Source organism: Microcaecilia unicolor, chromosome 14, assembly GCF_901765095.1.
Source record: "Microcaecilia unicolor chromosome 14, aMicUni1.1, whole genome shotgun sequence".
NCBI lineage: Eukaryota > Metazoa > Chordata > Amphibia > Gymnophiona > Siphonopidae > Microcaecilia > Microcaecilia unicolor.
Window position 1 is genome coordinate 30,466,120 of NC_044044.1, and position 27,368 is coordinate 30,493,487.

General features: G+C 46.7%; 2 protein-coding genes across 2 annotated transcripts; both read left to right on the forward strand.

Annotated features, from left to right (window-relative positions):
* The first annotated feature begins 1,917 nt into the window (after nucleotides 1–1,917).
* AJUBA (ajuba LIM protein) lies at nucleotides 1,918–22,429 on the forward strand. The gene is made up of 10 exons (XM_030187768.1): nucleotides 1,918–3,359; nucleotides 5,966–6,067; nucleotides 8,801–8,868; nucleotides 8,992–9,054; nucleotides 11,080–11,210; nucleotides 11,312–11,363; nucleotides 11,865–11,933; nucleotides 13,013–13,134; nucleotides 21,757–21,825; nucleotides 22,409–22,429. Exons 1-9 carry the CDS (start codon nucleotides 2,501–2,503, stop codon nucleotides 21,800–21,802), a joined length of 1,512 nt encoding a protein of 503 aa, XP_030043628.1. The 5' UTR covers nucleotides 1,918–2,500; the 3' UTR covers nucleotides 21,803–21,825; nucleotides 22,409–22,429.
* Nucleotides 18,973–26,900, forward strand: HAUS4 (HAUS augmin like complex subunit 4). The gene is made up of 10 exons (XM_030187769.1): nucleotides 18,973–19,017; nucleotides 21,757–21,825; nucleotides 22,409–22,548; nucleotides 22,658–22,789; nucleotides 23,617–23,760; nucleotides 23,908–24,004; nucleotides 24,088–24,233; nucleotides 24,438–24,568; nucleotides 24,704–24,772; nucleotides 26,238–26,900. Exons 2-10 carry the CDS (start codon nucleotides 21,768–21,770, stop codon nucleotides 26,419–26,421), a joined length of 1,101 nt encoding a protein of 366 aa, XP_030043629.1. The 5' UTR covers nucleotides 18,973–19,017; nucleotides 21,757–21,767; the 3' UTR covers nucleotides 26,422–26,900.
* Nucleotides 26,901–27,368: the final 468 nt, after the last annotated feature.

The window sequence follows — 27,368 nt, forward strand, 5'->3', positions numbered from 1 at the left end:
TAGTAAAAGGACCCCTATACGAGTTTATTTTTACATAGACATGCAATTTGTGATTATTGTATGCATTATCCCCCGGATATTATAAATTGCGCACGATCCTGAGATCTGCACGCAAATGTCTCTAAGTTAGATTTGAGCACGGATCTGGCTGAACACGATTCTATAAAGATCCATGCCTAAATCCTCTTGCATGCACCCCAAAGGGGGACATGGCTATGGGTAGCGCAGGGGTGACCCTTTAGATTGTAAGCTCCTTTGGGCAGGGACTGTCCTTCTATGTTAAATTGTACAGCGCTGCGTAACCCTAGTAGCGCTTTAGAAATGTCAAGTAGTAGTAGTAGTAGTGATCCAAAGAATTATGCGTAGTGTTATAGAATTTGGGGGTTGTGACAGGATTTACACTAGGTTTCAGTTGGTGCAAGTCCTCGCACCCGAAAGGAGACCTGAATAATGCTCCTCAAAATTATCATCCAATCACTTGTCTACTCACAGTTCACAAATTGTTCACTGCAATAGGTGACACTAGGACAGACGTAGCATAAGAGCAATACAAGGGGAGCATATGGAGTTAAAGATCAGTTGATGCAGAAGAGGGCCATCGCGGCTAATTCTAAAACAGGCTGAAATCTTGTTAATCTTTTGACAGCATCCCACATTCTTAGATAAATAAAATTACCTTGAGTTGTACAAAATTAAATTTGGATTGATTAAAGACATCAAGTTCGCTATGAAAATTTGGTAAACTTTATTCCATCTGAAAATCCAGTGAGGAATATTGCAGAGAGATTTCCTATCACCACTCATATTTTGTATGGCGATAAATCCATTAGGTGGTCTTATAAAGTCCACCCCTCTCATGATTTTATAAACCTCTATTCAGTCACCTCTCCAAGCTGACGAACCCTAATCTGTTCCATCTCCTTTACCATTTTTGCTGCCTTTCTCCGTGTCTCTTTTGAGATGGGTCACAAGATGTTATCCAATTATTTTAATAATAGTTGTATTGGAATTCAGAAACTAATCAAGAATGTCTTTTCTGTAGATATCTGCCTTAGAATTCTTTTTTTTTTTCTTATAGTGTCTGGAAAATGCCTACATAAAGCTCTCAGAAGCATTTAAAGTAGATGTATTAAAGGGATTTCCTATGCCGTGTCTCTGGAAAAAATACTTTGTACACTTGTCCCTTGGTGTCAGGCCAAGCTTTCCACAATCTAAGGCAGGAGCTGGCAATGGCCAGCACCCATACCTCCATTGTTGCTAGCAAGTAAATAATGCTGGCTGAATTATATCACTGGTGAGGGAGGGGGGCAAGGTGCAGAGGAGTTGTCCTCCAGATGCAGTATTTCACGAAGCCTTCTTTTACCCCATTGCAGGCACTGCTGGTAGAGCGTCCAGTGAAAACAGGTTTCCAGGCCCTGATCAAGGTTGTGCTCTGCTTTTTGGTTAGGTTGATCAAATGAGTGTTTCTGTGTCTTTCCTTTTATCCCTCCTTTGTGTGTGCATCTTTCTTTCTCTCCCTCCCTCCCCTACATCTCTCCCTCCCCTCCCTCCAGCTAGGGAACAAAGTCCTTCAGTGTTTAACATGGAGTTCCAGTCCCAGCACCTCCCCCCACCCCCTCCACCACATTCCAACTCTAAACCAAGGTTTCCCTGTGCTTCCCTCTTCCCAAATCATCCCTGCCTCCAGCACTCCCACCCCCATCCCAAACCTTGCCACAGAAGAAGGGCTGGATTGGGACCCAAAAGTCCCCCCCCCCCCCCCAGCCCTGTACAGACAGGAGAACTCAGGATATCCCACTTGAGGGAGGCGGGGATGAGGATGAAAGATCCAGCCCTAGCAAGCAGAGGCAAAAAAAAAAAAAAAAACCAGAAGAAAATGCATTAACTTTTTGTCTCCTCCTCCTTGTCTTCTGCAGCTGGAGTCCAGACTGGGCTCAGACCCTGCCTGGCAGGGATAAGCATATGCAAGCTCTGTGCTAGCAAAGACTTTAAAAAGGATCTCAGATTCTTCCCGGCCCCTGCCAAGGCTAGATGTGGGGCCCAGGACATGGAAAATTGTGGAGAACTTTACTTTCTGTGAGCAGAGAAAGAAAGAAGCCACAAAAGAGTTGCAGTCACTGGAGATAAAAGCAGACTAGAACAGCAAGGCTGCAGGTGATGCCATACTGAAAGAGCAGACAGTGCAAGATTTTTTTTGGAGATAACACAGAGAGCAACCAGGTGATACCACTCTGGGACAGCAGCTGTTTGGGACACTTTGATGGCACAGTAGTGCTGAGATTGCTCTAGGAAAAGTACAGTTATTTTGGAGAGCAACAGATGAACACAATCACTCCGAATACTAGGCTGGCAGTGCGGTGAGGGAGCGCAGTCACACTGGCAAAGCTGAGACAGCTGTGGATGGGCACAGGGTATCTTCTTACTTTTACAGGGCTTATTTTTTTTTCATTTTCTCACTGAATCACTAGTGAGTGTGCACCTGACTTCTCTTGGGCACGAGATGGATCGCCTCGGGGAGGGAGTTAGCAAGATACTGGAAAAACTGAAACTGTCCGACTCCGGCAGCACCAAATCCAGCAAGAAGAAGAGTGAATCAACAGCAGAGCCGGTGGACACCGGCAATGGTCCATTTAAAGACAAGTTCCTACGCCGATCCCGCCGGCAGATAAGCACCCCCGGGCCAGGCTCCATGGCAGCAGGAGTGGTGGAACGACGTGTGAGGCTCAGGGATTCTGATTCCCAGGAAGCAGCAGTGGGTATCAAGGAGGGGAGTCATCGGCTCTCCCTGGACTTGCACCAGTACAGTTCTGGGGACTGGGAGGAGCGGCCACGGGCTTCGCAACGCTACAGCGCTGGCGATTTGGGTGGTGAGCTGGGGCTCCGTGTAAACCTGCTGGCGCGGCAACCCATCGGGGCTGTGAGCGCGCGCTCCAGTTTTGCCAGCACAGCCAGCAACAGCAGTAAGCGCTCGTCCACCAGCCTGGCTCTGGAATCCGGGTACAGCAATCGCACCAGTGGCATTAGCCTTGGCTATGACCAGCGACATGCCAGCCCTGTCCCAGAACTGCAGGAGTCCCTGAACCTCCTTTGGCAACAGGACAACCGTCACTCCTACCCACCAGCGCTCAGCAGCATCCCGGCCCACCTGCCTGTCCGCCACTCCGTCACAGGCTATGCGGAGCTGGCCCCCAGAGGCCCAGAGCCACAAGGCTCTGTTGGGGCGGGTTTCAAAGAGGATTCAAAGCTGGGACTGGGTGCAGCTGAGGAAGAGAAGCCCGGATGGGACAAGTGGGTTACTCCAGTGCCCAAGATACCCCAGGCCAGGGGACAGGAGCTCGAAAACAGAGAGGATTATTTTGGTGAGTATGCAAACCTGGTTGGTAACTTTAGCTCAGATTTCCACTGTATTCCACTTTTCTTGAGCTGGAAGTTTATCCCTAGGAGTTTGCATGCACTGAGGACCTGGATGGTGGTGTGGCTGGGGAGGGAACTGTAGATAATGTTGAGGGAGTACTGCCAGACAGCCCCTTTCTTGCTGCAACCTCTCTCTTAGCCAGGTGTCCTCCCCTCTTCCCCCAGATGCTTCTGGTCCTGCTCACACATGCCCTGTGGAATGCGCGCCTCACACCTCCCTACCACAGGAATTCAGGGAATGTGATGGATGAGAGAGGAGCAGCAAGTAGGCTCCTGTCTTACCTGAGGTGCTGCACCGGAAGGGAAGGGCCTGAACATTCCTCCAAGATCCAGACTCCAGGCCTCTACTCCTCCTCCATCCTCTTTTGCTCCCCCACATCAGTCAGCCTTCCTCTCAACCATGTGGATCTGTGAGCCACAGGGCTGGCTTAAGCACTGAGCAGACTAGGTGGTCACCAAGAGAAGCAGCTTCTTGGGAGGGCAGCAAGGAGCACCCCCTGCAAACTCAAAGACCATCAGCACATACTGTTACCTAAAGAGAGGGTGGACAATTTTCAAATATCCCATTTCCGAAGATAATTACATTTTGGAAATTGCCCTCGTTATGATGTTCAAGTATGCCTGTTTACGGGATCTTTTTAGGAGGGGGGATTGGGGTAATCATGATCGTCAAGTTTAAATTATCCAAATCTTGGAGGGGGTGGCGGGGAGTCCAATGTTCCCTAAAAGGCACAGGTGAGCAACCAAACTCCTTGAGGTCCACACCCAGCCAAAGATTTACACAATTAATATTCATAAGATCAATTTTCATGCAATGGAAAACAGTACATTCAAATCAATCTCATGTATATTCATTGTGGAAATCTTGAAAAGCCAACTGGAATGTGGCCCTCGAGGACCGTGGTTGCTCACCCCTGCTCTAAGGTGTGTGGGAATCTGCCACCCATGTTGGAGAAGGTACAGCAATCTAACAGCAGCTTCTGCGGGACTCCCAAGGGATCTGCCTGCCCTGCATGACTTAAACCACGAGATGGCTGTGCCATCCCTAATGGTAAGGACGCGGGTAATGGGACTCCTGCACACACTAGATTTTAGAGGGAACGTTGGTAAGGTCCTGAAAGTTCAGATAGGATGCGCTGGCCCTGGTCATTCCCTATTTCTCCTCCATCATTTACTACAACTTTCCCCAATCCCAGCACTCCGCCTCCATTTTTTTTTTACAACTCCTCCCCCCCAGACAACATTCAACCACCATTATGCTTTCTTCACATGTAAACTGTAGGAACCGCTGTTGTGCCGATCGTGGCAGGTTTAAGCTTGTTTAGCCGCCGCAAGAGGAGGTAGGTGCTTTTTGCAAGGTAGCTGTCACTATTAATTAAGCCCAGACACACACTTACTACAAACTCCATCCATAGATCCCATGTCTCTGTAACGTGCGAAAAAGGAAGATAAAGTGATACCCCCCAAAATGCACATGAAGACGCTCTGAGATCACAACTAAAGCACAGGATCACACACAGAGTCAGGGATTAGAATAGAACTGAGGTACAAGGAGATAAGGTGACTCCCCCAGGGTCAGTCAATGACAGAGCTAGGGATTAAAACTGAGCAGTGGCGTAGCTAAGGGTGGGCCTGGGTGGGCACAGGCCCACCCAGTCAGCAGCCCATGAGGCCCTCAAAACTTTTCAGTGGCGGTGCCTCACTTCTCTCTCTCCCTCTTCTGCACTCGTAGCCTGGCATCTGCCCGTCTCTGTGGAATCCCCCCTCCCAGTCTACCTCAGAGCTACTGCCAGCGGCAATTCCTATAGGCATCCTGCGCCGACCCTGCAGGATACTCTCTAACATGTCCTGCCCTCAGTGATGTCACTTCTTGTTTCTTTGGCGGGAATGTAGTAGAGAGAAGCCTGCAGGGCCAGCGCAGGTTGCCTACAGGATTTGTGACAGGCAACAGCTCTGAGGTAGGACCAGGGGAGGGGGTTGAGAGAGAAACGGGCAGATATTGGGTCATTAAAAAAAACACTATATTGTATGTACGTACAGGGGTGGGAAGGGCCCACCCAGGTTAACTTTGGGCCCACTCAAAATGGCAGGTCTGCCTACTCCCCTGAAACTGAGGCACAGGGAGTTAAAGGGACTCCCCCAGGGTCACACAGAAAGTCAGTAACAGTGCTGGGTATTAGCACAACTCCCATGTAAACTGTTGGAAAGGACCTTCAGAGTACAGGAATAATATGGGAGCAGCTATAATTGGGCCCCCTCCTTCTCTGCCAACTCCCCCCCCCCCCCAATCACTGGAGCTGGGAATTAGAAGGATGGGGAAAAAAGTAACTCTCCCAGGGTCACTCACAGAACCAGGGATTAGAACTGAGGCACATGGAGTGCCTCCCTGAAGGTCATACAGAGAGTCTCACTGATAGGGTGGGGATTAGGACTGAAGTATGGGAGTCAAACAGAGCTGGTGACAGAACCAGGATTAGAACCTAGGAGCGCTACAGAATCCAATGTGCTGAAGCCTATCAATAACTGAATATTTTTCTTTTTTCTCTGACAGGGACTTGTATGAAGTGCAACAAAGGAATTTACGGCCAGAGCAATGCCTGCAGAGCTCTGGACAGCATCTTCCATACTCAATGCTTCGTCTGCTGCTCCTGTGGTGAGTTACCCTGGTGAGCACAGCTGGATGTGTGTGTGTGTGTATGTAAAGCCCTCACTGCTGCTACACATGCAAGACCTGTTCTGTGTTGGGGCAGTGTGTGTGTATGTGTGTATTATATAGGAAGTGTGCAATGCCACTGTCCCTGTTCTGTGTGGGTCAGTATGTGTGTGTGTGTGTGTGTGTAGGAAGTGTGCATTGCTGCTGTGTGTGGATCAGTGTGCACGTGTGCGTTTTGATCAGTGTAAAATGCGAAGCCTGGAAACTGCTAGTGCATTTCTCTCAGTCTCTTGTTGGCAGTCTGGAGCTTCCAGGTGCAGCTCTAAAGCTCAGGCAGTTGGTAAGTTGCTAGGGGTACTTCTGAAAGGCAGGAATGTGAAAGGGGAGGGAGAGGAGCTTTATTTCAGTCTCTCCTTCTGACTGCAGAGAGGAGGCTGCCTCAAGGAGCTGGGCTCCTGACATCAGAGGCCAAGAATGCTGAGAATTCCCTTTCAGTGCCGCTCTCTGCCTCCTGTTCACTTTCCTCCTAGGCTTAATTACAAGATGTAAAATCTGGATCTATAAAGCATCTTTTATGGAATCCTGAATCCCAAAGCACTTTAAAAAGGTATTCCACCACCCCTCTAGAGCAAAGTGTCACTTCCAGTTTTTGGTACCAGATTTCAGAGAAAAAAAAAAAAAAGATTATCACCCACCTCAGGTCAGGGGATTGGAACCCAAGCACAGGGAGATAAAATGACCCCCCCCCCCCAGTCAGTGACAGAGCTGGGAATTAGAACTCAAGCACAGGGAGATCCGCCCCTTTCTTTCCGAGCACTCTACCAAAACCCTCATCCATACCCTTGTCACCTCTCCTTTAGACTACTGCAATCTGCTTCTTGCTGGCCTCCCACTTAGTCACCTCTCCCCTCTCCAGTCGGTTCAAAACTCTGCTGCCCGTCTCGTCTTCCGCCAGGGTCGCTTTACTCATACTACCCCTCGCCTCAAGTCGCTTCACTGGCTCCCTATCCGTTTTCACATCCTGTTCAAACTTCTTCTACTAACCTATAAATGTACTCACTCTGCTGCTCCCCACACTCGTCCTCCCCTACACCCCTTCCCGTGCACTCCGTTCCATGGATAAATCCTTCTTATCTGTTCCCTTCTCCACTACTACCAACTCCAGACTTCGCGCCTTCTGTCTCGCTGCACCCTACGCCTGGAATAAACTTCCTGAGCCCCTACGTCTTGCCCCATCCTTGGCCACCTTTAAATCTAGACAGAAAACCCACCTCTTTAACATTGCTTTTGACTTGTAACCACTTGCCCCACCTACCCTCCTCTTTCCTTCACACATTGATTTGCTTGCTTTATTTTTGTCTATTAGATTGTAAGCTCTTTGAGCAGGGACTGTCTTTCTTCTATGTTTGTGCAGCGCTACGTACGCTTTGTAGCGCTATAGAAATGCTAAATAGTAGTAGTAAAGTGACTCCCCTAGGTTCATATGCAGAATCAGAGTCGGGATTAGAGCTAGGGAATGGGGAAGAATGAACTGACTCCCTCAGAGTCACACATGGAGCATCAGCATTGGAGCCGACTCTGTGGGTGCTTGAGCACCCCCAATATTAAGAAAGTTCCTTGTATGTGTCCGTGGAGGGATTATTTTCATTGGGTTTAGCACTCCCAATAATTTTGAAAAGTTGGCTCTTATGAGCATCAGTGACAGAGATGGGGATCAGATCTCAGGCACAGACAGATAAAATTACCCCCCCCCCCCCCCACCCTGAGTCAGTGACAGAGCTGGGAATCAGAACTCAAGCACAGGGAGATAAAGTGACTCCCCTAGGTTCATATGCAGAATCAGGTGTTAAGAGCCAGGGATTCAAGCTATGGTATGGAGAAATGAAGTGTTTGTTCAGTTTTAATAAGAGTTTGTTTTGTATTTGTGGTTTATGTTTAAAATTATGATTGTATTTTATCTGCTCAGAATTGTAGCTGATGCAGACTAGAAAATTTTAAATAAATAAAGCGACTCCTTCAGAGTCACACACAGAGCATCAGTGACAGACCCAGGGCCCGAGGCACAAGAACACAAAGTAACTCCTCCAAAGATCCACACAGACGGAGGCGGCCGGTAATAGTGCCCAGACTCAGAGAGAGAGAGAAATAAAAGGCCTTCCCCAGGGTGGCACAAAGAGTGAAAGAACTGGGATTCTGAACTTCTACTTAACATTTCTAGAGCGCTACTAGGGTTACGCAGCGCTGTACAAATTAATAACTAAGGACGGTCCCTGCTCAGAAGAGCTTACAATCTACAGGACGAAATGTCAAGTTGGGGTAGTCTAGATTTCCTGAGTAGAGGTGTTGTGATTAGGTGCCGAAAGTGACATTGAAGAGGTGGGCTTTGAGCAATGATTTGTAGATGGGTAGGGAGGGGGCCTGGCGTATGGGCTCAGGGAGTTTGTTCCAAGCATGGGGTGAAACTCCTGCTCCACCCAATGAACAAGCCTTTCCTAGATCTAGCAAACCCTGTGTTCTTTGGATGTCCCTGACTCTCCTCTTTTAGAATTGTTACCGCACTTGAGTATAACTGGTGCTTCGGGCTCCCTGAAGCATTGTCAGGTTCCTGAGGAGGCCCAGATGCTTGCATCTGAAGCCTCTCGTAAAGCTGAGAGGATCCACTGGCTCTCACCTTGCTGGTTTTCTGTGGCCCAGGCTAGTGTTGCTGACTCAATCTGTGATTCTTTCTCTCAGGACGGACTTTGCGTGGCAAGGCATTCTACAATGTGAACGGATCAGTGTACTGCCAGGAAGATTACATGGTGAGCATTCATCAAAGCTCTGTCCTGATCCATCTCCTTCTGCAGCTTGGGTCACTGTTCTCCAAAGGCTCATAACTGTTCTTGTTTTCTTCTCTTCCCACCCCCCCCCCCCTCAATTCACAGTTTTCGGGGTTCCAAGAAGCAGCAGAAAAATGCTGTGTATGCGGTCACCTGATCCTAGAAAAGGTAGCAGCAACTGTGCAAACACCACTGTCTGTTTAATTAGTGCAGGGCTAAAAGGAGAGAGCATTGCAGGAGTGTATCAACAGAACTGTGTGTGGGGTCTTCGAACTGAAACAGCACCGGAAGTTCCACAGCAAGAGTGAGGGAAACTGGCAAAGCTGTGTATGGGTCTCTCAGTATGGAAATAGCGATTTTGGGGGGGGGGGGGGGGACACAAGTGCTGCAGAGTAGGAGAATGTGGTGAAGGTGCTTAGCAGGGTTTAAAAAAGGTCTGGACGGCTTCCTAAAGGAAAAGTCCATAGACCATTATTAAATTGACTTGGGGAAAATCCACTACTACTTCTGGGATAAGCAGCATAAAATGTATTGAACTTTTTCGGGATCTCGCCAGTGGATTGGCCACTGTTGAAAACCGGATGCTGGGCTTCATGGACCTTTGGTCTGTTCCAGTGTGGCAATACTTGTGTACTTATGAGTGAGGTGCACTGAGAGTTACCAGTGAGGTCTCAGTACTGGAACAGCAGGAAATACTGCAAGTCAGGAATGAGGTGCATTGACAGAACTCTTTCCCCCAATAACTGGCACCAATCAGCAGTTATACGCAACTGACCTTAATCATATTCTTTGTACAAAATCCATAGTGCGCAACGGCAGAGGCCTAGGGTTAGGGAGTGCTCAGTACTTGCACACAGGTTACAGAATTCATGCAGGTAGCGTCAGTGCTCGCACTTAAAAGTTAGATGTGTAATTGTGGACTGACAAGTGTTCGGCGAGTAACTTTAGGCGAATTTACGCCTTTGTGTGAGATGAGTTTCAAGACTCAAACGACAGAGGTGTTGTGGGGCAGGAGCGAGGTGCACTGGAAGAGCTGTGGGGTCTCTGAGAGGGTTTCAAGGTGTATTGGGCCGATGCTCAAAACGCCAGCGCTAAAAGGGGGTTATAGCACTGGGTTTGTGTGCAAGTTATTATGTGCCGAATGCTCTAATGGTTTCAGCGCAGGTGTTGAAATCATTAGCGCAGACTGAATTAAAATGTATTTATATGCATGCTAATGTGGTTATTATACACCCCACAGCCATGTAAAAAAAAAAAAAAAAGTTTAAGTGCATTTAGTGCGAGAAATTTTCTGCCAGGTCCAGGGCAGTGTTAGAAGGGTTGGTTGAGAGGTGGTGTTTAGCGACACCCCTTCTCTCTTCCAACCTGACCACTCTGCTGCACCAGCTCCCCCCCCCCTCCAAAATACTCTAGCGGTTTATTGCCCCCTTCCCCAATATTAAGAAAAAATATATGCCCGGAAGTTCCAGTGGCCCCCACCCTCTAGTCAAACAATACCCGTGTGGACCAGGCCCAGCCCCCAAGTCATTTGGCCTGGTGGTCTAGTGTAGTGTTTCCCAAGTCAGTCAGGTTTTCAGGATATCCACAATGAATATGCATGAAAGATATCTGCATACAATGGAAGCAGTGTATGCAAATCAGAATCATGCATATTCATTGTGGATATCCTGAAAACCTGACTGGGAAGGGGGTACTCCAGGACTGACTTAGGAAACACTGGTCTAGTGGAAGCCCTCCCTCCCCCAAGAGCCCCAGACCTTCTAGGAAGCAGGATGCACCACATGGGGTGTGGTGCCACCATTTTGAAAATGGTGCCTGGAGAAACAGTAGTGAGTGGGCATTGCTCCTGCTTCTTACAAGGTACGGAGGTCTGGGGATGGGCAGATTTCCAGTAGACCACCAGGCCAAGTGACTGGGGGGGGGGGGAGGTAAGCATGGCCTGACCTAGTTGGGGTGGGCACTGGACCACCAGGGCATTTATTTTTGTTGTAAGGGGGTTGGGTTGGGGTGGTTGCTGCTCAGGTACCGACAGAAAAGTTAACAGCAAATTACTTTGAGCATGCTATGGCAAATTTTCTGCACTGGTGTCACTCTACCGCAAATCTTTGAGCATCAACCCCTATGTGTGCCGGTCTCAGTCACGAGAGAGTGAGGCGTGAACTCTTCTGTACCCTGTGCTCTTTCTTTTCACAGATTCTTCAAGCTCTAGGGAAGATGTATCACCCAGGCTGTTTTCGCTGCGTGGTGTGTAACAAGAGCCTGGACGGGATCCCATTCACAGTGGATTTTACGCACCAGGTCTACTGTGTCACGGATTACCACAAGTAAGGGCACCCTCGTACCCCAGGGGACTCGCCTTGCTGCTACACCCCTTTCTTTGCATTATCCTCACCAGTCTCCTAAATGCTTTTCTTTCCTTTTCCAGAATTTTTGGTCCAAAGTGCACTGCATGTGGACAACCTATTCTGCCCTCAGAGGTGAGTTCAGGTCACAGCTCATACAGCAAGGCTACAAAATCCTTGTGCTTTAGAGTACTCAGCTTGCAGGGAATGACTGTGGAACCCAGAGCTTATCTAGCAATGGCGCACTGGGGTGAGTCCCTTGGTCACCATGCTTCGACAACACAGCCAGCAGTTCTCCCTCTAACCTGCACACTGCTCCGTCTTGTGGTTTGAACCACTTGCAGGATCCACCGGATCTGGGTAATTCAAACCACAGACAGCGGCCAGCATGATGAAGTGACGAGAAGGCCCCGCACAGGATGGTTTGACCCAGGTCCTGTATCCTCCTAGAGCCAGTTCTGGTGGCATCCAGGATGCTCTAGTACTAGGAGAGGACTCAGATCGGGGGGCAGTGAGCGAGGTAGCCGGGATGCTGAAGTATTGGAGATGGTTCTTCTCGGTGGCAGCAAGCCTAGGATCTAGGAGGTTGTACTATCAGGCAACACATGGCTGTTTAACTCTCGCTCTTTGTGGCAGGGCTCGGAGAATATTGTGCGGGTGATATCCATGGACAACGAATACCACTTTGAGTGTTATCACTGTGAGGTGAGTGGCACTCGGGGGCCTCATCTATTCCCACAGCGATCCTTACTGGGGAAAAGCCAGTGTTAAACATGCCTTAGTTCTGACCTGCTGCTTATATAGCTTTTTAGTAGTCGACTATGAACAAGCTGGGAACTGGTAACCCTGCCAGTGGATGCTGGGAGCTGTAGTCTGTCCATATTAAATTGCAGAAGTAGTTTCCCAGTAGCAGCAAAGGATTCTAGGAAGTGTAACTCTGAATCATGCAATTTCTTCCTACCAAACCCATACAAGTGATGATAAACTCTATAGTTATCCCTTCTGCACTGTTTACTGCACATTTGAAGGATGCGAAGGGAACAGACCTTGTGTATGTATAGTCTCAGTCAGTTGATTAACCACAGTGGGGAGGCAGGAACCTAAGATTTACCTCCCCCCACCCATTCTTTCTACACCTGAGGTTCTTAACCCAGTCCTCAGGACACATCCAGTTAGTCAGGTTTTTAGGATGGATATCCTGAAAACCCGCATGGCTGGGTGTGTCTCGAGAACCCCTTGGTGTATATTCTCTGTGCCAGTGGTTCTGAACCCAGTTCTCAGGACTCAACCAGCCATGCGGGTTTTCAGGATATCCACAATATGCTTGAGATAAGAACATAAGAGTAGCCATACTGGGTCAGACCAATGGTCCATTTAGCCCAGTATCCTGTTTTCCAAACTGTGGCCAAGCCAGGTCACAAGTACCTGGCAGAAACCCAAATCATGGCAACACTCCTTACTACAAATCCCAGGGCAAGCAGTTGCTTCCATGTCTGTCTCAATAGCAGACTAAAGACTTTTCCTCCAGAATTTGTCCAAACCTTTTTTAAACCCAAATCTTCAATCTCTTCCTCCTTGGTATGTAAATCTATGTCATGCATATTCATTGCGGATATCCTGAAAACCCGTCTGACTGGGTGTATCCCGAGGACTGGGTTGAGAACCCCTGCTCTGTGCATACCCCAGGCCATACCTAGTGCATATTAAAGATGGTACAATGAGCGAAGAGGTGTATTGCCTATGAACAGGATCAGCCCTCTGATACTCCTCTCTCTTCCCCTCAGGATTGTGGCCTGCAGCTCAGTGATAAGGAGGGTTTCTGTTGCTTCCCTTTGGACGGACACCTCCTGTGCTACTCCTGCCACATTCAGCGACAAGCCTCATCCAAGTCCGCTTTAAGTTATAAGTAAGAGCTACTGTGTCTTTATCACTGTGTGACACTGTTTCCATGAAGGAGATGGATTCAGTGAAATAACTATGGTTAAAGGTTCAGCTGGTTCCTGGTTTGCTGTCTGCTAGGATGGACCAACGTCTATGGAACAAATGCTCCACCTCATGGACACTGAGCAAATCGCAGGGTTATATTTGCCAAGGACCAATTTGTCTTTTTTCTTAAATCTTACCCTTCCTTTCAATGCATAAGTGGACAACACAGTGCCTGAGCAGGGGCCTATATCTGGCCTGCTGCTCACATCTGAAAGCTCCAAGACTATTTTAAAATTCCAGGATCACTTCTGGACAATGCAGGTGTTGCACATCTCTTGGTTTCCTCCAATGTGCATTCCTTAGGCCAGTGTTTCCCAACCAGTGAGCCTTCTGACATGCTCAGGTGAGTCACAGAAGAGTCAGCAGTGCCTGATGTTCAGGCCCAAAGAAGCAACCTAGGCCAGGCTCTCGGCACCTTCCGGTAACGGCTCTTAAATCCGACAGTACACGTAGAGGCTAGTTTTCAAAGCACACAGAATTACGAAGTTCCAGAGGTTACTATGGGGCTCCTTTTCAAAGCACTTAGACTTATAAAGTTCCATAGATTACTATGTAACTTTGTAAGTCCATGTGCTTTGAAAATTTATTTATTTGTAGCATTTGTATCCCACATTTTCCCACCACGTGTATCTGCTCCTAATTACAGCATCAGTTCCAGAGTATGAAAATGAATGGGCAACATGCAGGACACAGATAGCCAGCCCTTTTAGGTGCAGCACACACATTTCGCACAGAAATTCATTTCACCGACCTCCCATTTTGATTCTTTCCAGTCTCTTACTCTCAAGCCTTTAGCCATCTGTGTCTTGTCCTTGTTCACACTACCTGCTAGTTATCACACGATACTTTTGTTAACGTAGATGTGTCTTGGGCTTGAAAAGGTTGGAAAGCACAACCTTTGGCTACGAGTCCTCTGCATGTCCACACTGCCTGTTCTGCAATGGTCAGAGCCAGTGCAACCATTGGGCAAGAGTAGGCTGTCACCTTGAGCAGCAGTTTCTTAGGGGCCAGCAACCCCCCCCCCCCCCCCGCCAGTAAATCCTGAGTTACACAAACTCGAAGAGCTATCAGCACATACTTTAACCTGCATTTGTATATGATTTATTTTTATTATTATCAAAATGGAGGGGGGGGGGGAGGTGCCTTTAAGTTCATGTGTAACACAATGTAAAAAGTTGGAAAACACTGTCTTATACTTAAAGCTTTCAAATCTGGTCCTTAAAGACCCCATCCTCCTGTTTTCCACAACTTCAGCCCCAAACAAGTCTGGGTTTTTAGGCTAACAGATGAACCCAGTTCAATGTAAAAAAAAAAACAAAAACTGTATGCAAATAAACCGGATGAATATTCATTGTGGGTAGCCCAGATAGTGACACTCGCCATCCCAGCCCCCACCATGCAGTCTTCACACTGAATAGCCAGGACTACCGCCATCTTCTCTCTCTGTAGTCCAATGGCCGGGTTCATTTGCATTTTCTGATGACCCTGGAAACGACCTGTCTGCATGAAGCACACTCAAGAGGCAGATTTCAATCAGTCCCCAAAGGGGTTTTCCTTTCTACTAGTGCAGAGTTTTTAAATGTTGAAACCTATTTTTAATTATTTTTTTTTGTTGTTGTTGTAATTTGTTGCTTTAATTATTAAACTGTTGTTGGAGTTAGCAGCAGACTGATGGATTTCCAATTTATTTTCTGGGAGGGGAGGGGGTGACGAGAGTTCATTCTGGGGTGCACCAAGTTGCGCCCTGCACCTATGGCTACATCAGGGGCTCTCAACCAAGTCCTTGGGACACACCCAGCTAATCCGGGTTTTCAGGATCTCCACAATGAATATGCACGAGAGAGATTTGCATACCAAGGAGGCAGTGCATGCAAATTTATTCCATGCATATTCTGAATGTCCTGTAAATCTGACTGGCTGGGAGTGGCCCGAGTTGAGGACCACTGCTGTATACGAAACAGATTGGGAATATGTACTCTTACAAAATGGAAGTCAATACCTATTACGGTTGAACTGAATGCATCTTTGTGTTTTTCAGCCATAGAAACACTTTACTAGCGTTTGTGTCAAGTAAAGTCAAACCCACAAAGTCGAGGTGTTCACTGGGGACATAATCTGGTCCCCATCCTCACCTACTTTTCATCCATCCCCTCCCTTCCCCGCGGTATTAACGGCTTTTTTGTCACCCAACACCACGAATTCCCATGGTCTCCACCCCTGTGCTCATCTCTAATTTGTAGTCCCTGATTCTACCCTTTGAAATCAGTGCTGCAGAGCCCGTAATACATCAGGATAGGGTTATTAGAAATCCAGGGGTGGCCTCCATTCTGGACTTTGATGAACTGTATTTCATAGGATAGAACAAGCATTTGTAAAGAAAAAAAAACCCAAAGCTTTGGAAATCTGATCCTACTGTAACCACGGTGTGAAATGGCACTGAATATTAGGGGCAGGTTCAGGTAACAAGGTAGCAAAGCGGTTTATGTCAATTGCGTGGCAATGTTGGATGCAGAAGTACTGTGGCAGGAGCAGGCACCCCCTCACCATGTGGCCACACTGCAATGTTTATGATTAGTAAAAGTTTTATTATGCTGAGAACAGCTAAAGAAGGATGCCTTATCTCCTGCATAGTGCACAGGGGGCTACATCTGCTCTGCAGCAATGGAAACTCCCCAAATCAACAAACAGTAGACAGCACTACAAGGAGTTCAGGTCCAAAACCAACTTTTTTTTTTGCTACAGGGTGAAACGGTTGACAAGGGGCGACAAGGTATAGAACAACCTTCTGACACCACACCTAGAGATGCAGGATGGGTTCTTAGAGGGAGAGTGGTGGGCTGGGAGGGGCCCAGCTTTCTGGAAACACCCCCTGGGGCAGCTAGAAAAGAACTGTGCTTTAACACCCATGAGGGCAGAGGAGCCGCAGCAAAACATCCTGCGCTGATGAAATTTTCCCAATCTCGAAGCCATAACTTGCCAGGCTCAGGACCAGCCAATGCCTTCAGCCAGTCCTCTGGCAGCTGCTGATCATCACTATGCCCACATACTTTACAAAGTCTTCCTCAAAAAGAAGGCATCCCGAAGGGAAATTTACTGAGCTGCACCTCAAGAGGCTGCATTCCCTGCTCAATTACAGAGTCACAGACACCTCTGGATTATTATCACCAATGCAACCAACCTGATGAACCCCATTCCCACAATGGCCGAGGCCCTGCAGGAACCCTCGCCGGCTAATCCAGAAACCTACAGCATATGGGCTGACATGAGAGACAGAAGACCCAGTACTCAGCTCAAACCCCCAGGAGCAAAAGCCCTACAGCCCATCCACATGGACACCTGGCACATCACTAAGGTTACCATATGGCTCCAGGGAAAGGAGGACACATTGATCCAGTCCAGCACGGTTGCCAGATGGGCAGGTTTCCCGCCCAATTGGGCGGTTTTCCGCAACCTGCCGCGGGAAACTTTTGCCCGCGGCGGGTTGCAGTTTTTTTGGGCTCGTTTTGGTTTTTTTGTGCGGGTTTTGGGGCGTTTTTTCGGCCAGCGGGGGGTGGGGCTAATGGCGACAGAGGCGGGGCTTGCCGACATATTGGGCGGGGCAATGACGGCAGGGGCGGGGGTGATGATGGAAGGGGCGGGGTTGATGACGGCGGGGGTGGGGTGTGTGCGGTTTTTGGGCGGGTTTTGGGCTGTTTTGTGTGGGAAATTTTTTTTTTATTTGGCAACCCTGCAGTCCAGTTAAGAATGCCTCTCTCATCAAGAAGGGAGGGACATTCTTTACATATTCAGATACCTTTATCGGCCTAAAACGGGTTGCCAAATTAATACGTATGGGAAGTAATTTTAAAGTTTCTTAGATCCTTGATATACTGCCCAGGACGCAGGCCTTCAGGGTGCTGTACTACATAACAATAATAAATGAGTAAAGATCGCACAGAAACCAGGCTTAACAAAAAAAAGAAAAAGAGGGACAGGGAGAAGCAGAAACTCCATTAACACATGACAGGTGAATACTCCAGGCTGGCAAAGTGAAGCAAAAGCGGACAGAGCAAAGGGAGAATTACCAATACATACAAACCCCTGCCATGCCACTGAAAACACGGCACGATAGACAGTACAAAAAGCCTTAACCTAGTTCCACAAGTAGGCCAAAAGGCCACAGACACATATATAAGAACAAGTTATACGTTTAACTGCCTTTATCCAAGAGGCCCCTACAACAGTGCACAGTTACTCTCATACAAAGTTACACCTAATTCAAGGAAAGTGCAACTATGAGTATTTATTTTATGAAATAGGTATTTGCAGTTAATACAAGCACATACCTATTTTATAAAATAAATACTCGGGTATATAACAGCTCTACCCAAATGCAAACCTCAGGCAGACCTCTTACAAATACACATGTACATGCAATGTGTTACTACCTTAACTAGAACGTACCTCCACTGAATGAAAAAAATAATAATAAAGCACATATCCAACAATACAATCGCTGTATATTCTTTTTTAAGGAAAAAAAGCCTTACAGAGCTCTTAGTTGAAATACATCAAACAGATCCTCTGTTCATCACTGGCCAAAAACCTTATATCTTATGCGATAACTTCATTCAGTGGAGGTACGTTCTATTTAAGATATTGTCTTACGATTCCATATCGGCACACCCAATTTCGATGATCATTTATGCATGTGCCAAGTTATAAAAAGCTATTTCCACATGCAGAATACATCTCACACATAGAAAATGCTCTAGGAAATTAGGTAAGAAAAACAAAACATAGAAGATAAAATATGATGATAGTTTGGGACACGTACATAGGATTTCTAAGGGAGTGACAGGGAGAGTAGTGACATGGAAGAGCAGCCAGACCCATATGGTCTTTATCTGCCTTATTTTCTCTGGGGTTTTTTCCCCTCTATTGAACTAATAATTCATTTTTGATTAGTTTTCGAAGGCGATATCTTCTGATCTGGCTAATTGCATTTCACTTGGTATTTATAAACCGCAAATCGCTCACATGCATGGCTCACTGTGGTTTACATAAAGCAAGAGATGGGGGACACAATGTTTAAAGCCACAAGCTACATTGGAGTTATTTTGCACATATTCTGGAATAATAATAATAGCAGCAGCGGCATGTATTAAGTTATTCCAATAAACCCACCTTTTCAGCTCCCATTACTTCCCTCACCCGTAACTGTCTTGTCTGTCTGTATTATTTAGATGGTAAGCTCTTCTGAGCAGGGACTGTCTCTTTGCACCTCAACCAGGTAATATTCAAAGTGGTTAAAAAAAAAGGATTTTTGTTTTCTCCTCCAACTCGCAAGAACAGTGAAATAAAGGTGTCGCATCTACACATTCTAAGCAGCAAGCGCGGGAAGGTGCGCACAGTGCGCGTGCAAGTCCACCAATGCGCGCCTAAACGCGAGTCTCTCGTGCGGCTTGGCAGGCTCGTGCTGCCCGCCCCCGCCGCACGCGCAAAGGCCTATGGCAAATAGAACGGGACTTCCCTAGTCCTGTGAGGGAGGGGGCATTAGCTAAGGCCCCCACCCCATTCCCCCGGACAAAACCCAATAACACACGACAGCTGCAGCTGCTGCTCACTCCACACTCTCCAAACAAATTCCCGCCTCCGCCTACCTTCAAACGTTGTGTCAGCGGCCGCCCACCACACGCGTCTCTTCATCCCGCCCCTCTCTGACGTCTTCATCAACACCCCTTCTCTGACGTAACTTCCTGTTACTGGGACTGGAGAGAGGGCGGGGCGCTGGTGTAGGAAAACTGTGCACACGGATTTGAAGGTAGGATGGGGGAAGAAAGAGCCGGGGAGACAGAGGGGAGCGCGGAGGAGGGGACTCTGCGCATGCGTGGCAAGAGGGTTTTGCTACAGCTCGGCGCGTGCCTGCCTTGTTTGGGGCCAATGCAGAAAGCAAGGGCCAGCTTAGCAAGGTTTATGCGCAGATCACTGGGCGCCTAATTCTGAACCTGGGCCAGGACACGATCAACGCCACTAAAACTCCAGTGGCATTGGACTCCTGATGCAGAAACACAGGCCTATGCCCCAAATCATTTCTATAGCGCTTCACAATTGAACAAGAAGAAAAGACAGTCCCTGCTCGAAAGAGCTTACAATCTAAATCAGGACAGACAGAAGGACACACAGGGAAAAGGGACTATTGAAGAGAGGAAGACAAGATAAAGGTTACGAGCAGGTGACAAGTTAGGAATCAAAAGCAGCATCAAACAGGTAGGCCTTTAGCCCGGATTTGAAGGCAGCCAGGGGTGGAGCTAGATGTAATGGCTCAGGAAGCCCATTCCAGGCATAAGGTGCGGCGAGATAAAAGGAACGGAATCTGGAGTTAGCGACGGAGGAGAAGGGTGACAGTACCGTTACTGACCCCCCCCCCCCCTCCCACCCGCATCCACCACCATAAACCATAATTTATCAATTTAAAAGGAGGTTTAGAACTCACAGAACCCCCACCTCACCCCACACCTTGATATAAGGACAAATCATGTTCAAGTGTACAGCGCTGCGTACGTCTAGTAGCGCTTTAGAAATGATAAGTAGTAGTAGTAGTAGATATGCATCCACCATGTTTCAGTAGATAGCGGTAACAATTTTCACATTCCATCAGCTGCCGAGCCCAGATCCTCCTGACTGCTGCATCCCGCCCTTGCAGAACCTTGGAAGTGACATCAAAAGGGGACGGGATACAGCAGGGAGGAAGGCTCTGGGCTCGGCAACTGACAGAATATGAAAATCACTGCCACAGTCTGATGCTTTCTTACTGAAATGTGGATGCACAAGACAGGAGGACAGACGTGCCAGAGATGCGGGGCCCCTCGCTGTGTTGGTTTGCAAGGATTTGTTCTTCTGTTTTGCTATCGAACTTCTGCAGAAGACACGTCTGAACCCTCCATTAAAATGTATGGTGATGAGCACATTCAAAATGTTCTATGCAGTGCAGAAAGGGACCACAGTGGCTTGTAACAGGAGAAATGTTTTGCCCAGTCTAGGGCAGAGTAGAAGAGTTAACAGTTTTTGAGATTTAACTGCCAGTTTGGTCATCTTTGGCAACCAGACAAAAGCGCCTGCAAGTTTCAAAGGCAGAAGGAGGGGGATAACATGTCTGAACAAAACCAAAAATGGAAGCACATATCAGCGTCTAAATGAGACTCATAGGCAGAAAACAGACGCTGATTCTGCTGCTTGCACTTTCAGTTTTGTTTGCACATGCACACGAAGGCCACGCGTACTATTAAACCTGCGTGTATCTACTGTGAATGTAATACTGCATTCCGCAATTTGATACAAACAGTGGTACTAAGCCATGTAGACTATTGCAATGGACTTTATGCAGGATGCAAAGAACAACTCATAAAGAAACTTCAAACCACCCAAAACACAGTAGCTCGGCTAATATATGGGAAAACGCGATTCGAAAGCACCAAACCCCTCCGAGAAAAACTGCACTGGCTACCAATCAAAGAACGTATTGCTTTCAAAATCTGCACCATGGTCCATACAATCATCTACAGTGAAGCCCCAGGCTACATGACAGACCTCATTGACCTACCAACAAGAAACACAATCAGATCAGCACGAACATACCTTAACCTCCACTACCCAAGCTGCAAAGGACCCAAGTACAAATTAACATATGCATCCAGCTTCTCCTACATCAGCACACAACTGTGGAACGCACTACCAAAAGCCGTGAAAGCGACGTACAGCCACCTACATTTCTGGAAATCACTAAAACCTCACCTGTTCAAAAAAGGCATACCCCGTCGACCCAACTTAGATGCCTAAACCCTGCAACACAACAAAAACAAAGCCTGAAACAGACATTGCATAACTCTTTGTACATGTTTTCTCTGCTGGAGATGGCGAACGCCTCTACGGTATTATGTAAGCCACATTGAGCCTGCAAATAGGTGGGAAAATGTGGGATACAAATGCAACAAATAAAAATAAAATACATTCACGGTAGATGCCACACACACATCTGTGCACTGCTCTACCACCTGCCTTTTTGCATCTGCTCCTCAGTCTAGTGAAAATTTTCGTGCTTACTGCTTGATTCTGTTAGCCAGCCAGTGGACACACCTAAGCTTGGGGAAGATTTCAAAGCAGAGGAAGCAAATTATATTAAAGGCGGGTGTTCTGTATCTATCTATATGTTTGTATGGTGTTCATACAGATGGACTGCATGTTTATCTTATACGGTCAGAAATGTATTTTAGCAGACTACAAAGCGAAGACATTATTTAAGAGATTTCTGTGTGTTTGTTCTTTTGATTCTAGAGAATTGTTTTATAATCCACTTTAGATCATTTTGGTAACCTGGACTATGAGTTGAGGTATTTGTGTTTCATATATGTGTGATGTGTGCAAGTGGATTTCCCAAGAGAAGGACTTGTTTCCTGGTCACAAATTTGCATGAAATAAGTAAAACTTGAAGGAAGAAAAAAATCAGTTCTAAGGTAGTTTTATTAAAGAATTGTTTTGTTCACTTGAATTCCCATTTGTGTAGCTGGAAGCTAGATGGCAGGGACGTCGCTGGTGTCCGCTTCTTCTGAGTACTCAGACACCCTCCTTCAAGGTATGGCAAGGTTTATGCAAAGGATTTCCTATTTGCCTCTAGGAATAGTGTATAGACAGGTCTTATCCAGTGTTGTCTTAATGCAGCACGTCTCACTCTGGCTACTGCCTGGAAATCAGAGACTGTTCTACCTGCCTATAAATGGATTATAAAAGTGTGGTTTATAGCTGATGTGCAAAAGATCAATGTATAACGTAACAAGACCCTGGCTAAACATGTGGGAACCCCTTCTTACTCATTGCTCATAAAATTTGTGGACATTCATTTCTCATTTGTTTTATTGCATAGTATGGTGGAGGAGAGAGAGGGAGTGGGGGGGGGGGGTTGAGGAACAAGTGAGGGTTTATATATATCTCTAAAAATTAGAGGTTCCTGTTTGGGTCTCTATGTTTGAGAAGTGATTTGTTTTACATAGTGTATATTTTGCTTCTTATGTTTGATGTATATTTCCTTTTCTTTGTAATGTTGACTTGAGCTTCTAATAAAAAGACTTCTACAAATTAAAAACATAAATTCAGCATGAAACATTCCATGTGTGGTGGCTTATAACAGTAGAGGTTTTGTCTTTTCTTCTTCCTTGCAGTATGCAGCCGGCTGCCCCCTTGCCAGGTGACAGAGGAGGACCTATCCCAAAATCCTCAATTCACCAAACTACTTCTTGAGGTCTCCCAGCATATGGATGAGAGTGGGCTGAGTGTCTCGCTGAGGAAAGAGCTGGATGAGGTGATCGGGCCCTGTCATGGAAGGGGGAGGGTTGAGACGGTGGGGTGCCAAATGTGAAGATGCAGCCATTGTTGTCTTTCACCCGCTTTGTTTGTCCTTCCCATCTCAGGCAGAGGAGAAGCTGAGACTGCAGAAAAAGGCCTGGCTAAGGTCAGAGGTTGTAGATCGCCTCATCCATGAGATGTTACTGGAGTACCGGGTCAAGCTGCGAGAGCCTGGACTCACCTCTGAGGACCAAAAAGTAATGCCTGGAGAATGAGGAGGAAAAGCAGCTCCTCAAAGTTTAAAATCATTTTATACCAAGCTTTTCTGTGCGACTCATTTGGGAACAAGTGTGTAAATCACAATTCCACCTACACTGTGCCCAGACTCTGCCCCAGATCACACCTACGTGTGGGTCATGTAAAAGTATACACCACATTGTCACTACGCTTAACACCTTGAATAGTGTTATAAAAACCCTTATATATGTATTAATTAGTGTTTTGTGTATTAAGTTTATAATTCCAAATTACTTAAGATCTGCCAGGTCAAAAAATCAACTGAAGTTGCATTTTCGTGATGTAAAAACTAAACGGTTAAAGAAAACATTTTGGAAAACTCCTTTGCATATCAGGCAGCTGTACAGTGGAATTTACTGCCTGTAGATTTATAAGTCCGTCTGTAAAATGTTGAAAATTTTACTTTCTGTTACTGATTTTAAAGTGTGTTTCTGGTGATTCCTAGAAATGGCTATTATCTTCTTTTGTAATTCACATCAAGCTGTTTGGTAGATGTCTAATATATTTGTAAAAGTGTTTCACCTGCTACGTTGTTCAGGTGTTCACACCAATACTCAGAAATTGATCCGGAATCTGGTCCCATAGTTCGTTCACAAAATCAGGCCAGTTAGCTCTTAGCAAAAGCTGCTATTAAACAGGAGTCTTATTATTTCTTCTGGTTTGGTGACTATGAAGAGTTTGTCCAGATTGGGATGGGGGTATTTACCTGTTAAAAGAGTCATTCTTTGCTCTGAAGCTTCCCTTACTGTACCGCCTCTGTGTGTGTGGTTTTCTCTCTCTTGGCTAGTTCTATGAGTCACTAGAGCAGTGTTCGCTGGTGTCAGAGTGTTCTCGGATGCTGGATCCCACTGGTCCCGTCACAGGCGAGGACCGACCCCCACTGCTGGGACTGAAGACGCAGGATCTGAAGGGATACTTGCCTGGAAAGCAGGTACCCAGGGAGGAGGGTGAGGCAGAGCCATGGCACATCTAAGGTGCCTTTATGGCCCTCTTTTATGTTTCAAGGAAAGCAGCAGCTCCAGAAAAAGTTAAAAATCATAAAATTTTCTCCAGCTCCCCATCTCTCTCCGTTGTACAGGATTTACTGCAGATGAGGGACCGCCTGCACCGAGAGATTGAAGAGCGGCTGAAACGCAAGTGTTTCTCTCTCCTCTGCTTCCACCAGCCTGAGGCCAGTGAGTTATGAGGCTGGCAAACCCGGTGAAATACAGCTCATGCGGCTCTCCGCCACCTTTGTAACACCCCTTTCTCACTGCAGATGGCGACAGCGAGGTACTGAAGGCGGCCAAGGCCTCACGGCTGGCAGCAACACTGGAGGATGAGAAGCGACGGCTATGCAGTGAGAAAGAAAAGCATACAGAGATGATGGGACTTCTGGAGAAGCAGAGGAGCACATATCCACAGGTACTTATAGGGCACAGGGCCCCCTCCCCCTCTTTACATAGGACCCGTAGTAAAGGCCCTGAGGTGTGCAAAAACCTATATCTCGGATCTGCTGCACTGTCGGTTCTATCAGAACTCACTGTGCTATCATTCCTACGTTCTTTGTCTCTCAGCTCTTCCTGTGCTTTAAGTCATTTTTGCTTGCTCTGTTTGTCTGTTTTTCAGGTCCTCCTGCGCTGTCTCGATCTCCTGCGGACCCTTGCAGTGCAATTCCGGCTGCAGTCTCAATCGGAGACAGACAGGAGCAGTGCTCAGTACCTGGAAACTAAATGCACTGCACTCTTCCTGAAGGCTAGGTATGAGGGCAGTGCTGGGTCAGGAGCAGCAAGGCAGGGGAAGACGTCTTTCTCTGTTCCTACAAGACAGTTGATTTTTAAAAGGAGTTCATCTCTTCATTTTCCATCTTTCTGTGTTATTTTTCCCCATTTTAGGATGGAAGAGCTGCAGGTCCTCACCGACACATACACCAGTGAGAAGGTGGAGGTTCATGGTATGATCAGGTGAGAACTGTTACAGTTATAAAGTTGGGTTAGGTAGAAAGATACCCAAGGAGTCCTACCACCTTCTTGTGAATGGTAATCTGTGGGAGTGTGAAAAAGACAGTGTTTAGTGAAGAAAAGTCCCATCCCAGAGATGGTGATGGGGCAGTAAATTCAGGATAAGCCTTTTATACCCACCGATGTCTCTTCTCTATGTTGTAATCATAACGTTTTTCTGCTGGTCATGTTTAAAAAGTCTGACTACAGAAAACACCAAACAGTGGAGCTTTAGTAGTAAAGAGAATAAAACATTCTTGGAACATAAAATCGAGTTGAAGCTACAGTGTGGTAAATTTAAAACGAAAATTTTTCTTCACCCAACGTGTAATTAGACTCTGGAATTCGTTGCCGGAGAACGTGGTACGGGCGGTTAGCTTGACGGAGTTTAAAAAGGGGTTAGATAGATTCCTAAAGGACAAGTCCATAGACCGCTATTAAATGGACTTGGAAAAATTCCGCATTTTTAGGTATAACTTGTCTGGAATGTTTTTACGTTTGGGGAGCGTGCCAGGTGCCCTTGACCTGGATTGGCCACTGTCGGTGACAGGATGCTGGGCTAGATGGACCTTTGGTCTTTCCCAGTATGGCACTACTTATGTACTTATGTACTTATAAAACATCATTTGGATTTGAATTACCTACTGTTCCAAACCCAGATTCTGCAAATGGGGTTAACATGGTTTAATTTCGGGTTTAATCAACGTGTAGTTTTATGTCCTTCTCGGAAACAAAACCACATTAAAATTGCAGCACTTCCACATGTAGGTTTTGACCTGGAACAGGTGCACGTGGAAGTCGTACAATCCTGACTTCATGTGTGTCGATACCTCCATATGGAAGCTGCCCGATCTATGGCATTCATTTTTGTGCTGGCACAGACATGCGCATTTCCCGCGGGGTCCTTTAAAATACCATCAGAACTGAGCACGTCCCAACCTGGTGGTCTCAGCTCTGTGTTCTGTGTAAAATGGAGCTCCGCCTGTATGAATATGTCCATGTTCAACCAAGGAAAATTTAGCTACTCTTGAGCTATAGTTAACGTTCACCCATCAAGAATGTAAATGTGGGTTTTGGAATGCCAGTGAGCTCATTACCATACCTTGCATACAGATGTGCTCATTTGCATTTAAGAAAGAAATCCCGCATTAGGGCAGTATTAACAAAAAGCCAGCTATGAATTAGCACTAATACAGATAGACAAAGAGGTCTGGCTTCCTCTGCTTTTCTTGGGTTCCTGCCGCCAATAGAAATCAGTCCAGGCATGTTGTGCATGGCCTTCCTTCCTGAAATTTACTGCACCTGTGCTTCTGTTGCTCACCTTCTATTGATGTTTTTCTTTTCATCACTATTTCTGGTTTTCTTTTTCTGTGTCTGGCATGCTCTCTTTCTGTCTGATGTACCGTCTTTGACATCTTTGATCTCACAGGGATGACCTGCAGCGAGACATCCAGGTACTGGAGCAAGATGTGCAGAGCTGTCGGCAGATCCTGAACACTTACGAGATCCTCGGGCCAGAGTTCGAGGAGCTGGTGAAAGAGTACACCCGTTTGAAGCAGGAGCTTCAGTACAACAAGTGGGCCCTGAAAGAATTGGGCAAGTCTTCCTTCTGACCAAGAGCTTGAGGACTCTTATTTAATCACTACCCCTCTCTGCTAAATTGGAGCCTCGGACACCCTACTTTGAGAGAAAATGTACAACAGCAGGGTTTTCTGAAGAGGAAGTGGCGTGCTGAAGTTTTTGTACCAGATTCAGTCAGAGGAGTTGCTGTTATGGAGTCCCTGTTGCAGGAACATTTTGGAAGTGTGTCAGAGGAACACACAGAAACAGTGACTGGCATCAGAACAAGGAGTTTGCGTATTAAACTGATGTTGGGCCCACGGGCAAAGAAATAGCCTAGAAAATAATGTGTAATTCTTTGTACAATTGTCTTGGGTCAGGTGAGGCTCTTTGCATTTGTTAATTAGGGTTTTGGGCAAATGTTTCAAACATCTGAAAACTGGCATAGCTATAAGGAAAATAGCAAGTTCTTGGTGGCTTGGCTAAGCTACCTATTGCTGAAATAAAGTCGTGGAACAGATGAAGACATTCATTTGGTGTTGTTTTTTTTTTTTTGCTGAATTAGTATTTAAAATATGATAGTTGGCCTGCCCATCTACAAATCATGATGCAGTTTAAAATATTCCTTTAAGCAGTACATTAAGGGCCGTATTCAGTGAATGGCACCCAAAGTTAGGCCCCATTAAGATCTCTGCTAAGCGTCACTTCTATAAAGGTTGGTGAGCAGATCCTCACTCAACTTTGAACATGAGAACTTACATCTGCTCCAACCTGGTGGAAATCCCATAATTATATAACATGGCCCCTAAAGTCGGGTAAGACCCCTTGACCCACCCATACCCCTTCCATGGTCACACCTAGGGTTACCATATTTTATCCCCCCAAAAGGAGGACACATACCCTGCCCCCACCACACACCCTGCCCCTTTTCACACTCCGCCCCATTTCACACCCTTGCTGCGCCCCCTGTCAAATTTTCCCCTCCCTCCCCGTCACCTTA

Coding starts and splice junctions, on each gene's coding strand:
- AJUBA (XM_030187768.1), top strand. CDS start 2,501: ATGGATCGCCTCGGGGAGGGAGTTAGCAAGATACTGGAAAAACTGAAA. Junction 6,068..8,800: donor CTTCGTCTGCTGCTCCTGTG/GTGAGTTACCCT, acceptor TCTTTCTCTCAG/GACGGACTTTGCGTGGCAAG. Junction 11,211..11,311: donor TGTGTCACGGATTACCACAA/GTAAGGGCACCC, acceptor TTCCTTTTCCAG/AATTTTTGGTCCAAAGTGCA.
- HAUS4 (XM_030187769.1), top strand. CDS start 21,768: ATGGCAGGGACGTCGCTGGTGTCCGCTTCTTCTGAGTACTCAGACACC. Junction 22,549..22,657: donor TGAGGAAAGAGCTGGATGAG/GTGATCGGGCCC, acceptor TTCCCATCTCAG/GCAGAGGAGAAGCTGAGACT. Junction 24,569..24,703: donor GCACTCTTCCTGAAGGCTAG/GTATGAGGGCAG, acceptor TCCCCATTTTAG/GATGGAAGAGCTGCAGGTCC.